This window comes from Aulostomus chinensis, chromosome 6 (genome assembly GCF_037954235.1).
Source record: "Aulostomus chinensis isolate RoL2024-O1b breed Wild chromosome 6, RoL_Achi_v1.0, whole genome shotgun sequence".
Classification (NCBI taxonomy): Eukaryota; Metazoa; Chordata; class Actinopteri; order Syngnathiformes; family Aulostomidae; genus Aulostomus; species Aulostomus chinensis.
The window spans coordinates 13,686,960-13,702,390 of NC_141325.1; the positions used below are offsets into that span (position 1 = coordinate 13,686,960).

Genomic DNA, 15,431 nt, shown 5'->3' on the forward strand with positions numbered 1-15,431 from the left:
ATAGGCCTATAAAAAAAGATTTAAAAATTTCCGCAGCCTTGCTGGTCTTGGCTGAACCGGCTGTTCGGGAATCGTCCCAGTGGGGGCCTTTTCCCAGTGGCCAGCACGTCCTTGGAAGTGATGACTGCAACACACACACGCACAAACAAAGACTCATGCTTGTTGTTTTGGTGTGAAATAATGACATGTGGCTGACATGACTCATTCCATTTATTGCTCTTCGTTCCAAACATTGAGAAGTATCAAAGTTTTGTCTGCAAATAAAATGATTGACTTCTGATAGTCACTCAATCTTGTTCTTTCCTCAGAGAATGTATCTTCAGTTACTAAAGTTAAGCCTTAAGTCACATGTATAATCACGAGTGGCAGTTGAGATGAAGACAGTTTTTATTTTGGAAGTCACCGCCCACAAAAAATTCCAAGAAAATAACTTCAGTTTAACAGGAGTTGGATGCTCATTGATAGAAACTGTAAAATGATACAGAGCACACATGAATTTTCATTTCAAGAATCAATTTGGAAAGACGAGGTCAGTCAGGTCTTTTCATTGCGAGTTTTTCTTGCTTTCTGTGTTAAGAGAGACATTATGCAATTCATCAAGAACCACCTCTTCAAGATGGACACAACAACAAGCAGGGTTTGCAGGCTTGCAAAATGTCTTTTCTCTGGTTTTTCTATTTCTTTTGCAGCTATGGGCTGCAGCACATACAGTAGGGCCACATGAGGCCCACAGGCCACCGTTTGAATCAACCTGATGTAGCCTGTTGATATCATGAGGAGATAACATGTTGTACCAAGATAAGCCTGTATCACACAATCTCCTCACAAGCCTCAACGTCAGTTCGATCTCTTGGTGCAGGAAGTGGTTCATCTTGTTGACACGTAAATAAAACCTCTTTAATGTTTGGCTTTCAGGTTCAACAGGCAACTCTTAACCCCTCAGTGTTTCCTTTACCCACATTCGCTTTTATCAGAATCAGACATTGGAATGCATTCAGATAATGTTGCTCTTTCAAAAAAAAAAGAAGAAAAAAAATATGAAATTTTAATTGGATTTTCATTTTCCTCACACATATTTTTGCCTTTTGTGTTGTTTGTTGATTCAGAGCTTGTATTCATTTCCTTTTTTGATCCAATGACCATTACAGCATAAAATTATGAATTATATGTTAGTTATATGTTCTTCATTTTGAAGCCCATCCATCCATCCCTCCATTTTCTACCGGTTATCCTGTTAAGGGTTGTGGGGGGCTGGAGCCTATCCCAGCAGCCTTTGGGCGAGAGGCGGGGTTCACCCTGCACGTGTCGCCAGTCCATGTCAGGGCCAACACATAGAGACAGACAACCATTCGCTCTGCACCACTGCTCTGCCTCATTTTGAAGACACAGATACAAATTCTATTTATTTCCCCCCACCGCCATTTTTCATGTGATTGAACATCAATCGATCCATTTTATTTACGTATCTATTAAGGGTGGTTGGGGGGGGGGAGGGGGCGGATCCTATGAACTTTTCTTTTTTTATTTTAACTGATAGATTGCCCTTGTGGAAAACACAGAGATGTTTTTTTTCTTTTTTTTCTTTTTTAAATGACCATTGTAACTTTTTTTCCCCAACAGATATTCTTAAAGGTGACCTTTAATGATATTTACACTTTGAGTGATAAAGATTGCTTTCATGACGTTTGGTTATGCGTTGTAATGAAGTCCTACATCCTTGATTTATTGTATTTTATTGATTTTTTTTTAGTCTGACAACTGAAAATCAAATTTCCCCTGGATGGACAAAACAGCTTTGAATTGTATTTGAACTGAAAGGGTGATGAACTGGGGTATGAACGCGATGGAGAAAGAAGAAGCTGAAATGTTCATTGAAGTGCATTGTTACTTCGAAACAGTGATAAGAAGCTCAGCTAATTTGAGCGATTAGTTTTAATCCATAAAACAGCAAAATACGCTCAAATCTCAGCGTGGTGTAAATCTCATCTTCCGTTTATTGTTCCACACAATTTGTAACGACCCTTGGCAGTTCCTGATTTGAATGCACGACTTAAGAAGGAAAAAAAAGGACTTTAATCGGGGAACACAAAATGCTCTCAGGGAAGACATGAAAAATACTACACAGAACGCTCACTTGGAGGATATCAAGAGAAGGCAAACAATCGTTTCCGGAACGGGCTTGGGAAGATTTTTATGACAACCTGACTGTGAAAAGAACAGACAAAACGAGGCCAGACGAGGACTATTTATACATGAGGTTGGTGAAAACAGGTGGAACCAATCAGGGGAAGGGTTGACAATCACAGAGCAGGGAAAACTAGAGAAAGGGGGGAAGTCAGGGTCTGAAACAAGAGGGAAAAGGTAAAAACCAAAATAAAACAGGAAGTGATGACAAGATTGGATTTTCGTGACTTAACTAAACTGAAAATGACGGGAAGGTGAACCAAAACAAGACTTGACATAACATGGATATGATTTCACACTGTATATGAGACATGACACAATGGACCCTTGTTCAAACCAAAACAACAATGTTTCCAACCGATGTTGGCAAATGCTGTGGTGAGACCAGAGTTGAGACATCCAGGCAGGTTCATCCATCATATTAGATACATACAGGCACATGTGTGGATATACACAGATGTGTCACACAATAATCTAATTATCTTGCAGGAATAAAACCAATTTGGCACACAGGTGATCAGAAATAAAGGAAATGAGATGATTATTATTCAGACATCATTATAAATTTGATCCACATGAGATGCTCTCTTGTGATAAAAGCGTACACTCCAGGTTTTCTTATCCGGCCACACTTCACTCCAAAAGAGGTGACTCCAACCAGCTTTCCATCACACAGCAGTGGCCCTCCTGAGTCCCCCTGCAGAGAGAACAGAGAAGTCTGTCTGGTGCTTCCTGAACAGAAGAGGAAACTAACAACCTGTTTGTATTTACCTGGCAGGTATCAGCATGGTTTCTACCATCTGAACCAGCACATACCATGTCCTTGGTGATGATAGGGTTAAAGTTGTAATAATGAGGAGAGTTACACTGCCTTCTGTCAATCACAGTCACATTGACAGACATCAGTACATCGGACATTTTGTTGTCTTCATACACTGTTCTACCCCATCCAGCCACCAGACAGGTGCTGCCAGCTGTTGGATCTCTGATGACTTTACTCAGCTCAAGATGATTAACTGTGTTGGTTGGTTCCACAGGTTTGTCAAGCTGAAATTTAAAAAAGGGAGAATAAGTTAATGTTGCAGCAGGTCATTGAGTTGTCACTGAGTAATCACATTTTTCCAAAAGAGTCTCGCCCAAACTCTGTCTTGCTGTGGTCTCTCTTTTAAGTACAGGAGGAGAGTTTGGACTCAATGCAACACTGTACCTTGACCAGCATGAGGTCATTGACCATATCTCTTGGATCATAGCAGGGATGAGGAAATTCACTTGTGACATTTCTGATCTGCCTGGTATCCTTTTCGTTTGCTCTGAAGGAGTGCACCCCCAGCCACACCATCTTAATACTGCAACCAGACAGAGGAGTCTGTTCAACTCATTCAACAAAAAAACATAACGAAAAACGTATATCTTCTTCATACTTTTGTTCTGAATTCCTTTGCAAAATATTCCTCCCAAAGGTAGAGGATGGAAAATGTCCAAAAACCTTTGGTGTAAGCAACAGATCATAATTTAGATATTTATTGTGTGAGAATGTTGCATTTAGAATGTTTTCAGCAAACATTAAACCTTAGAGGAATACAATACACAGTTAATTTTATTTTCCTTGTCTCATAATAACAGTTGACAAAAGCAGTTCTGGCAAATAAAAGTTCACACACAATTTTAGATACTCAAAAACAATATATAATGGATGGATAATGTAGACGTGACCTCACCCATAACAGTGGGCAGCAGTCAGGACCCACTGTGGATGGATCAGTGTCCCTCCACAGCCTGGTCTCCTAAAGCCCAGCAGAGCCATGAAAGGCAGGGAGTGGGGAACCACCTCTTTCCCATCAATGATTTCAGCACCATCACCTACAGCAGCAAACATCCAGACTGTTCATGCAGCAAGGAGCTGGTCACAACAACAAAACATCACATTCCGCTGCAGCAGCAGCTGAGTTCAACACACCAGTGGCTTTACTTTGCATGTATTGAAAGCCATCAACGACTCACTTGACTTGACAGCGAGGGCGACCACACAAAAGAGAAGAACGCTGATCCCCCAGAAGCTGAACATTTCCTCTCTCTCTGATGTGAAGACGGCTGCTCAGAACACTGAAACCCACCTCCTAGTTTTTATATGTTCAAAGGGTGTGACATTTCAAGGATGAGAACATTACATAAGAATTCATTTGAACCATCGTCACGTGGTAAATGTTTGGACATGACTTGTGGTGTCCTCCAGGGGTCAGTGCTGGGACCATTGTTCATTAAGTCCATTGATAGCACATGGGGAGTTTCAATATTAATCAAGTGCTGTTTTCAGATGCTTCAAACATATTTTGCTTTTAGGAAAATGTACATCAGCTGTTGGAGGACATCACTAAAGAAAAGAGGAAATAAAAATATTGATTAATATTTATAAGTTTTCATTAAACTTGAACGTAAAACAAAGATGATGTCATTTGGAAACTGTAGGATGAAGGCATGAGTGCAGACGCAAATCGATGTGGTCAAAATGGAACAGGTTCATGAAAATAAATATTCTTGGGGTAAATATGAATGAAACGATCAGATGGAAGTCTCTGATCAAATATCTAAACACCAAAATGTCACATTGCATTTCAGGATTATATGAAGCTGAGCAGCTTCTGGATCAAAAATCACTTCACATTCTTTTCTGTTCACGAGCCTCACCATATTTCAAGTTGAGGGTTGACAATAATCAAATGTTTATTGGTCTTTTTTAATTTTTTATTTGTTTAGGAGTCACCGTATCTATTGTTTATATTGGGTTACTGAATATGCATTTCTTCCTAAGGCAATCATTTTTGTTCATAGTTGATGTGAAACTGTACTTGACCTTGTGTTCAAGGGTGCATGTATGAAAATATAAATTAGGGAACGGGGAGATTGATGATGATTAATTATCAATCTCAACGTCAGGGATTAAATATGGTTCGTCTTCTTCCCTCCCCTTTTCAAAAATGTTTAAAAAGTCTTTGTTTTACAGTTTCCTGTGTTTCATGCCTTTCAGTATAATTACCATGATAATGATGATAATAATTATGGTGAAGATGAGGATTATTATCACAATTGTTATTATAATTTTATTTTTATGTATTTTCCTGCCGTTTCTTGCTGTTAACATATTTGGAATAAACACTTTTCATTCATTCATTCATAAAGAGTGGGTTTATCTTTCTTTTTTGATTTTGTGTTGGTAAGCTGCAGCAAGTTAGGTGAAGCTCGTCCTAACGTCAACTAGCTGTCACGTTCAGTTATGAATTGTTGCTGGGCGCCGTTCAGCACAGATTATTCAGCTCCAACTAAAAAAAAAAAATCCAGTTTTGACAAATTTGAGAAATTACAGATTATTTAAACAAATATTAGGATGTTAAAAACACATTGAAGGGGGCAGACAACTGATGTCCTCATTCAACCCTTCTGCATTTGTCTTCTGTGGTCTTGCATGGACTAGATAGTAGCTGTGGTTCAGGACTGTGTGTTTCTCAATGTTGGCATGAATCATCTTGTGCACTGAGCAATTTTAGCATCATCTGGAGGCAACTTGAAGTGAAATGAACGATTTCAGTGAAATGAAATAGTTTTAATAACAACATTAATGTCTGCTCTGAGATCATCAGCATCTGACAGAAAGACCTGTGTTCCTCTAAAAGAAGCATGTTCTCCAGAAAGCAGAAGGAACAATAAGTCAACTTGATTGTGTGCTTTGTTGAGAGCTTTCATTTACTGTATTCCCTCAGGATGGCGCTCTTATGCACCATGAACAGATATGCAAATTCCCTAATTCCTTCTGCAGTCAGGCTACTAAAGGCTAATTGTAACCATCTTGCAGAAACCTAGACCACCCCTCTTTATCGGCCACTGTTTGAATCAACCTGATGTAGCCTGTTGATATCATGAGGAGATAACGTGTTGTACCCGAGATAAGCCTGTATCACACAGTCTCTTCATGAGCCTAAATGTCAGTTTGATCCCTTGATGCAGGAAGTGGTTCATCTTATTGACACGTTAAAGAAAATCAATTTGGTGTTCAGCCTTCATGTTCAACAAGCAACTCTTTACCCCTCAGGGTTTCCTTTACATGCATTCGCTTTTAATGGATTGGATTCAAATAATGTTGCTCTTTCAAAAACAGAATAAAAATTATATAAAATTTTAATTATCAATATTAGAAATATTTGTGCCTTTGTGTGTTGAATTGGAGCATGTATTCATTTCCTGTTTTTGTTGTTGTTGTTGTTGTTGATCCAATGACCATTGCAGCATCAAATTATGAATTATATGTTGGTGCAGTGGTTTGCGTTGTCGCCTCAAAGCAAGAAGGTTCTGGGTTCTAACCCCGCTTCAGCATGGGGTTTTTCCTTGTGGAGTTTGCTTGTTCTTCCGGTGCTTGCATGGGTTTCCTTCTGCATCGCTACATTGTTCTGATCACACTCTTATTTGATATGTTGCATTCATAAACCAGTATCACCTGAAAGAAAAATATTTGTATGTTTTTACATTGTTATTCAGAAGCTGCACTGACATCAATTCTGAGAGGGGCACAAAAGCAAGCAGGCAGAGAAGGTTCAAGATGGTCCAAAAGAAGCCAACGGCACATCAAGAATATCAGTGACTTCTAGGGACCTCAGTGTATTCTTCTTGTCCAAACTGTTTGGATTTGTCAGAAAAACTTTTGCATAATTGTTAACTGTTCACTTCCATAAGCTACACTTGCACAAAATATATTGCTGCTGTTCTGCAGCACGTTAATTAAAATGGTTTGACGTTCCTTTCTCACAATAACAAAATTGTCACAGTGAGTTGCCACATATTGTATGCACTGTAATTAAAATTAAAGATTGTTAATCTTTTAAAAGAACAAAGCAAGGAAAAGAAAATAGACAGGGAGTAAAGGTTTATTCATGTCTAGTTTTACTTATGTTGCATTGTTTTTATTTTAAAAAATATTTGACAAGGAATTACTTAATGAATATTGTCCTGCTATCTTTTGTTTATTTTCATTACAATCATTATTATTATTATTATTATTATTATTATTACTGTTGTTGTTGTTGTTGTTGTGATTGATGGTATTATAATTATTATTATTTGTAGAAGTAGAAGTATTAGAGTAGCATTCTGTAATTATCATTAAATACAGTACAGTACCAGCAGTACTGTACTGTATTTACAGTGTAGTGTAGATTAAAATACAATTCAAATACTGTGAGTATACAGTAATTTATCAGCATCATGTTGTGGATTTATTTTCAGTAATATAGTGTAATTCTAAAATACAGTAAGATACCGTAAAAATACTGCAGTTTGGTGGCAAATCTGCTGTCAGTACTGCTGTATTTTTACCGTGAAAGGTTTAACAGTACAGATGTCACTGGCTGGCCATGGCAGTTTAAGTTTCAAAATGTCTTTTCTTTCTTTTTGTTGCACAAAGACTTTTCATGATTTGAGCATAAATGATGCTTTGGATGATGACCATCAGACATTGAAAAGTAACTCCTTCATTCATGGTCCTGTTGTCTATTCTCAAGTAGTTAAAAAGGTCCAATTTTTGATTTGCCCACCAGGTGAAGACATTTCCCCATTTATGCAATTAGCTTGAGTAGGAGCTGTGCTGTTTTGACATCGATAGGTAATGAGCTCCTGCAGAGAATATGAGCACATGAACATGTGTTTTTGATACAATGACCACTGCAGCATAAAATCATTAACTATGAGATGTTAGATATCCATTTTGAAGCTAGGGATTTATAAATTTCTTTTCATTTGTTTTCCCCTTTTTTATGTGATTGATGCTATTTTTATCAGAAAAACAGCCCAAGTAGAAAACAGGGAACCTCTGATGGCTTGGTTGTGTTTTGCGTTCTATGTTCTGTTGTTCTCCCTTAACTCTCCCCCCCCCCGCCTGTTCTCTCAGCAGGATGTGTAGCAGGAGGCGTGGCTGGTCAATTCTTTCCCAGGTGGCGGCTAAGGCACACCTGTCATCAATCCACCCTAATCAGCGCTCTATTAAACACCAGCTCAGCCTGTGCTACACTGCCAGATTGTTTTAGTCCCTTATGGAAGTCACCTGTGCTGTCTTACCATGACATTCATTGTACCACTGGTTCTCCATTTTTTTCCAGTCATTGTACTGTGCCCTTTAGTTTCCTCATCTGAGTTTTTTTGTTCCCAAACTACTTTTTGCTTTTCCTTTTTGTCCCCAGTGTCGATTGCCTTGCTGCCACCTGTGGTTTTTTTTGTTTGTCTGCTGAGACCAGCCAGCTTCCCGCCTGCCCTCTTTTGTTCCTACTTTGTTGACCACAAATTTTGGTTTAGCACTTTTGCGATTTGGAGTTGTTACTTTGTGGATTCTTGACTTTGCTCTGTTGTGACAATTAAACACCTGTTTTTTCCTGAGAAATGAGTCAGTCTCTTGCCATTACGGTCCACCCTGAACATTAGGCCTTAACAGGACCTTTTCTCTTGTGTCCTTGTCCAAGCGCCTCACTAACTCAGGCCCATCATTGTGCTGACTCTTCCCTCCTCAAAGCCTTAACATGACATGCCAACCCAGAGTTGTCAACTTTTGCAAACTGCATGTTAATTAAACTGCAATCGGCACCTGAATCAATGAGGACATTAGCAGTTAGTGTCCCTCCAGGCCACGAGAGGTGAACTGGGAACTTGACAGCACGAGAAGGTTTGGGGGAATGAGGGATTCTGCTCACCTGAAATCCCCGAGTCTCTGATGAGCCTACTCTTTTGGTATCTTGGGGCAGTCTTCTCTTGCATGGTCCTCCTTGCCACAGTGAAACACAGGCCCCACCTCCTTCAGTGTTCCAAGCAGCCATCAGGTGTGTCTGCACCACCTCCATAGGCTCCACCTCTATGGTAATATTAGAAGAGGGCGCCTCCTGGAGACAAGAGGGACGGGTATGCTGGCCAGTGTCGAGACGGGGCAGGTGGGGTGTGTCTTGGTGCACCAGTGCTCTGGTTCCTGGGCATTCACGGAGGTGTTTGCCTTATCCCTCACTAGTTTGCCCATCATCTCACCTTGGTGAGTCCTCCTCTGAAGATGCAGCACAAAACAGAGTCCTCTCACCCTGTGCTGGCCGCCAGAGAACTTAACTTAATGGTGTAGGCAGAAACTGTCTGGGAGCCCTGCTTGATGTTGAGGAGTCTGGAGCCTGCATCCTTTCCAGCAACAGGGTGGTTAAACACTAGCTTGAACTTCTCGAACTCAGCATAGTTGTGCTTCATGGCCAGATTGGCACTCAGGTAGGACTGGATCCACTGGAGCACCTCTCCAGTGGAATGAGTAGTTATGTAGGCTACCTTGGCAGCATCAGCGGTGAACAAGCTGAGCTGTAGGTCAAAGATAAACCCACACTGCAGCATAAACCAGCAGTACTCTGTGAAGCCACTATCATAGGGGTCGCCTGCTATCCAGGGAGGGTTACCAGGATGATGTGGTACCAGAAGGCTGAGCCTGGGGCGTATGCATGGAGACTGGTGCACCCAGTGCAGCGAGCTGGGACGTCAGTGTCTGCATCTGGGCAAGAAGAGCAGCCTGCTGTTGGGTGAGAGTCTCAAGATGACTGGTCTGTGCTTTTTGTTTCTCCGTCAGGTTATGCACCATGGTTGTGGCGTTTTAGAGCTGCTGGGTGTGGTCAGCGACCACTGCCCACAGGGATTGGAGGGTCTGCAGGACTGTTAGCTGACATCTTGTGGGTGCTGGTTCCATGTTGGCCTGATTGTTCGGAACAAAGCCCAACCATACAGGACGCAGGGAAGAGGTTCAATGCCTGGTCAGGCATTTCATGAAAAAAAAACTCAAGATAACCACCAGAGTGATAAGTGTCCAGTTGGCCAAAAAAAAAAAACAAAACAGGCTGAGTGTCACTCAGGACGGAGTTCGTCAGCAGGCGAGGACGGTACCAATCTGTCAAGGAAAAAAGAGCTCTACAGTGAATGGACAGCTACGGTGTAGGCTGAGGAAGTTACGGCTGCACTTGCCACAGGAAATCACGGGAAGACGTGGCACTCAGTCAATTACAGGTCTGGGCTTTTATAGATTGCTGGCCGATTAATCAGTTGGGCCCTGCTGCTGAGCATTCGAGGTGGCCACTTCACTTTACACCGAGCAACTTCCTTGTATAGCTGGAGGGGTTGGTTCTTAACTGTCCTTTCTTCTGTGCCACTCTGCTCCATCAATCATTTTGAATTTCTTTCTGAGTAATCCTCACAACTTTGCTAGTGGCTGGCACTCCTCCACAGTGGCTACCTTGTATTGTTTCTTGAGGGTTCTTAAATCTTGTCACAAGTGTATAATTTTGAAGGCCCCACAGTTCTTGCTGAAGGTGGATCGTACCTGCCCCTGTTTCAAATTGGCCAAATCTCTTAGAGGCAGAGGTGACAGTGATAGTTGTCATTGTGTGTAACCTTTTGGTAGCGTCCCCTTAAGTTTTTAAATTGATGTAAATTTCACGAGGCGTGGAAGTTCAGTGGTTAGCACTGTCGCCTCACAGCAAGGAGGTTCCAGGTTCAAGTCTCGGCTCAGGCTGGGTCTTTCCGTGTGGAGTCTCCATGTTCTCCCTGTTCCTGTGTGGGTTCTCTCTGGTACTCCAGCTTCCTCCCACAGTCCAAAGACATCAAGAGAGGACGAGGCTGATTGATACTGAGTGTGAATGGTTGTCTTTCTCTATGTGTTGGCCCTGTGATGGACTGGTGACCTGTCCAGGGTGAACCCTGCCCCTTGCCTGTGAGCCGCTAGGATAGGCTCCAGCCCCCCACGACCGTTAATCAGGATAAGCGGAAGAAAATGGATCGATCGATCGATAAATTTCACGTACAAACACTGCAGAAAAGGTCAATTAGCAGGGACGTCAACAAGTTTGGTTTTGTTGTGTGTTGCTATGATGTCCTATATCCTTGATTTATTGGATTTTACTGTTTTTCCAAAAATGCCAACCGCAAACCAAATTTGTATTTTATTGATTTTTTACTCTGACAACTGAAAATCAAATTTCCCCCTGAAGGACAAAAAGCTCTGAATTCAACTCAACTCAAATGAAATGGGTATGAACTGAATGAGATGGGGAAAGATTCCACAGAAGCTGAAAAGTTCATTGGTGTGCAGTGTTGTTTTGAAACAGTGAAAAGAAGCTCAACTAATTAGAGCCAATAGTTTTCATCATAAAAACAGCAAAAAAAAAGCACAGATTTCAAAGTGGTGTGATTCTCATCTTGTCTTTACTGTTACAGACAATGTAACCTTGTTGCAAAAACCCAAATAAAAAGATATTTAAACTGGTGTTGAGACCAGAGTTTAGACATCCAGGCAGGGTTATGTTATGTTATGTATAATAATATGTATATGTATATGTATATATATATATATATATATATATATATATATATATATATATATATATATATATATATATATATATATATATATATATAATGTGTGTATATTTTATATACATATACATATATATACATATATATACATATATATGTATATATATATGTATATATATATATATACATATATATGTATATATATATATATATATATATACATATTATTATATATATAATATATTAGTCATCATATTCCCCAGAACATCTGTAGAGTCAACCAGGCACATGTGCGGATATATACAGATATGTCAAACAATAATTTAATTATTTTATTCGTACATAATAAATCTGACACAAATTAAATCTGATCTGAATTAAAGGTATTAATTCACAGGAAGAGATGATTATATTTCAGACTTCTTCATTGTCTTTTTAATCCAGTTGAGTTGCTTTTCTGAGAGAAAAGCATAAACTCCAGGTTTTCTTTTCAGGCCACACTTCACTCCAAAAGAGGTGACTCCAGCCAGCTTTCCATCACACAGCAGTGGCCCTCCTGAGTCCCCCTGCAGAGAGAACAGAGAAGTCTGTCTGGTGCTTCCTGAACAGAAGAGGAAACTAACAACCTGTCTGTATTTACCTGGCAGGTATCAGCATGGTTTCTACCGTCTGAACCGGCACATACCATGTCCTTGGTGATGATAGGGTTAAAGTTGTAATAATGAGGAGAGTTACATTTCACTCTGTCAATCACAGTCACATTGACAGACATCAGTACATCGGACATGTTGTTGTTGCTATTGCTTGTTTTACCCCATCCAGCCACCAGACAGCTGCTGCCAGCTGCTGGTTCTTTGATGACGTTGCTCAGCTTGAGACACTGAACAGTTTTGGTCAGGGTCACAGGTTTGTCAAGCTGAAATTTGAAAACAAAAGAAACATAAGTTAATGTTGCAGCAGGTGATTGAGGTGTCACTGACTAATCATATTTTTTCCATGTGAATCTAACCCAAACTCAGTCTTACTGTGGTCTCTCTAGGTGCAGAAGGATAATTTGGAACACGTGCAGCAACGTACCTTGAGCAACAGGAGGTCATTCACCTTGTCCGTTTTATCATAACAGGGATGAATATAGTCTTTTTTGACCTTTCTGATCTGCCTGGTATCCTTTTCGTTTGCTCTGAAGGAGTGCACCCCCAGCCACACCATCTTAATACTGCAACCAGACAGAGGAGTCTGTTCAACTACCGTTCAAATTCAACAAAAAACACAACAGAAAGTTGACATCATCTTGTTACATGTGCTTTATCTTGCACCTGTATTATTAGAATTGAGTTTAAAAGTATCCCTATTAACTACAGCCTTGTTGCAGCTGTTCTTCCCTTCAATGCATCCACAACAAATTTCATAATATAAACACATTCCTTGCAACAACAAAAAAAAGATTCCAATCTGATAAATGTGCAGTGTTTTGGTCATTTTTCTTTGTTCCGAATTGTTTTCAAAATGTCCTTCCTAAAGGTAGGTAACATTCTAAAACTGTTGGCGTAAGCAACAGATCATAATACTGCAGTTAGAACATATTTAGCACTTAACCTCAAAGGAATATAATTTGAGTGATTTCATGTCTGTAACACATTCTTTAAATGTTCTGCAGTACAAAGATGCTAAATCACAGACATGCCAAGACACAAACTGTATTTCTCCATTATTACTCATCCATTTAACAACTAGAACATTGAGGTGTTTATACTTGGACTTAGGCACTCTTCAATAACTGAAAGTGTTATAATCTTCATTTTCCTTATGCAGTCATCAAATTGAGACAAAAGCAATTCTGCTATAAAACTTAACAACACGATTCTACACAATTGAAGGTGCTCTAATAAACTCACAGCAGCATATGGATGGATAATGTAGACCTGAACTCACCCAGAACAGTGGGCAGCAGTCAGGACCCACCGTGGATGGATCAGTGTCCCTCCACAGTGTGGACTCTTATTGCCCAGCAGAGCCATGAAAGGCAGGGAGTGGGGAACCACCTCTGTCCCATCAATGATTTCAGCACCATCACCTACAGCAGCAAACATCCAGACTGTTCATGCAGCAAGGAGCTGGTCACACCAACAAAACATCACATTCTGCTGCAGCAGCAGCTGAGTTCAACACACCAGTAGCTTTACTTTGCATGTATTGAAAGCCATCAACGACTCACTTGACTTGACGGCGAGGGCGACCACACAAAAGAGAAGAACGCTGATCCCCCAGAAGCTGAACATTTCCTCTTTCTTTGATGTGACGACGGCTGCTCTGAACACTGAAACCCACCTCAAAGTTCACGCTAGTCCTTATATGTTCAAAGGATGTGGTTAAACCATGGAAATTCATGAGTCAGCAGGGTGGACATCATCAACCTGTGATAAACGCTGATGTCAATTACCAGCTAACAGGATCATTTTCATCAGCGGATACGAAGTGGGGGGAGTTCAGACTAGTGAGGATGTCAAACAGCTCGAGGGGCTTTGACTATATTAGCTGCTCATGACTCATTCTGTGAGTCCTGAGAAAAGTTCAACATATCAACTGACATAAAACGAAACTGGAGAAGAGCCTGTTGCTGGAGAATATTGAAAGATGTGTTGAGTCGTACCTTAATTTGATTTTAATGTGCAAACAAAGGCATCATGTCAAGCATCTTGGAGTCAATATGTACTGATGTGACGTTAGCAGTACCAACAATAAAAATGTCACATTTCTTTGATAGAATACAGAGTGCATCAAGAAAGTAATACAATGTAGAGCCACGGGGGTCACAACAAAGGCCTAAAATACATGAGAACAGCCAATAAAAATGTTTGCAGAAGTTGAAAGTCAGATATGATTGCTGTCAGCTGTGTAAATCTGTTTGTCTCTTGCTTGGAATTTCATTTGGGGTCAGACTACAGTTTCTATTATCACCCCAAGAAATAAAACATTTGTGCGCTTCTGATTTTTACTCGTGAAATTTTACAAGACGCGTTCTAAGAATGCATCAATATTCCTCAGTAATACAGCTGAAAAATCCCGAGTATCCTGAGTTAAATAGTCAAAATTATTTTTTTCTGCAGTAAACTGACAGCTCAGGATGATTCAAAGAGAGAAAACGGAGATTAAACCATGCGTTTCGGTTCAGTAAAATGCGAAAAAGAAAAAAGGAAGAATTCCAACTGCAAGTTGCCTAGATTATGCACGCGTTTTTAATAAAGTGTTCCAAGCTGTTCTGACCTGTATAGCTGTCGGTTCACTTTGAAAAAACACAAACACAAAAGAGAAAACAAATGCAAAAGGAGAAAACACAACTACATTAAATGATAACTTATTACCCAGAACAGCCAGACACTGCAGGATCTGTGACTCATGAGCAAACATCCAGTCCGTGATGTCCTGGACAGCCACCCCACATCTGACCATGCTACTCTCTGGTGTTTCCCACATCTTGTTAACTGTGTTTTGTTGAAATCGATCCAATCCTGTGTGTGCATTCGTATCTGCAAGGGATCTTTATAAAGTCGACTGTGATGCAAGAGGTTGAGAAAATGGGAGTGGCCATGTTGACTTTCACCTGGATAACTTCATGAATGATCCATCCATCCATTTTCTTCCGCTTATCCTGTTGATGTCCAACCTACATCAACAGGATAAGTGTCTATCCCAGCAGCCTTCGGGTGAGAGGCGGGGTTCACCCTGGACAGGTCACCAGTCCATCACAGGGCCAACACATAGAGACAGACAACCATTCACACTCACAGTCACACCTACAGTCAATTTAGAGTATCAATCAGCCTCGTCCCCTCTTGATGTCTTTGGACTGTGGGAGGAAGCTGGAGTACCAGAGAGACCCAAAAAAA

General features: G+C 40.4%; 1 protein-coding gene across 5 annotated transcripts; it reads right to left on the reverse strand.

Annotated features, from left to right (window-relative positions):
* Positions 1 to 1,752: 1,752 nt before the first annotated feature.
* On the reverse strand, positions 1,753 to 14,685 carry LOC147260192 (granzyme A-like). 5 transcript variants are annotated; one of them, XM_086206649.1, is made up of 6 exons: positions 8,910 to 9,008; positions 4,186 to 4,301; positions 3,903 to 4,044; positions 3,392 to 3,530; positions 2,956 to 3,231; positions 1,756 to 2,881 (listed from the first exon to the last, which is right to left on the reverse strand). In XM_086206649.1, the coding sequence occupies exons 2-6, from the start codon at positions 4,247 to 4,249 to the stop codon at positions 2,729 to 2,731; spliced, it is 774 nt and encodes a 257-aa protein (XP_086062775.1). In that variant the 5' UTR covers positions 4,250 to 4,301; positions 8,910 to 9,008; the 3' UTR covers positions 1,756 to 2,728. The 5 variants fall into 5 exon arrangements, with proteins under 5 accessions (XP_086062777.1, XP_086062776.1, XP_086062775.1 ...); XM_086206651.1 differs by lacking the exon at positions 4,186 to 4,301 and having other exon boundaries at positions 1,753 to 2,881; positions 8,910 to 9,043; XM_086206650.1 differs by lacking the exons at positions 4,186 to 4,301; positions 8,910 to 9,008 and adding an exon at positions 13,760 to 14,685 and having other exon boundaries at positions 1,754 to 2,881.
* Between the last annotated feature and the right edge of the window lie 746 nt (positions 14,686 to 15,431).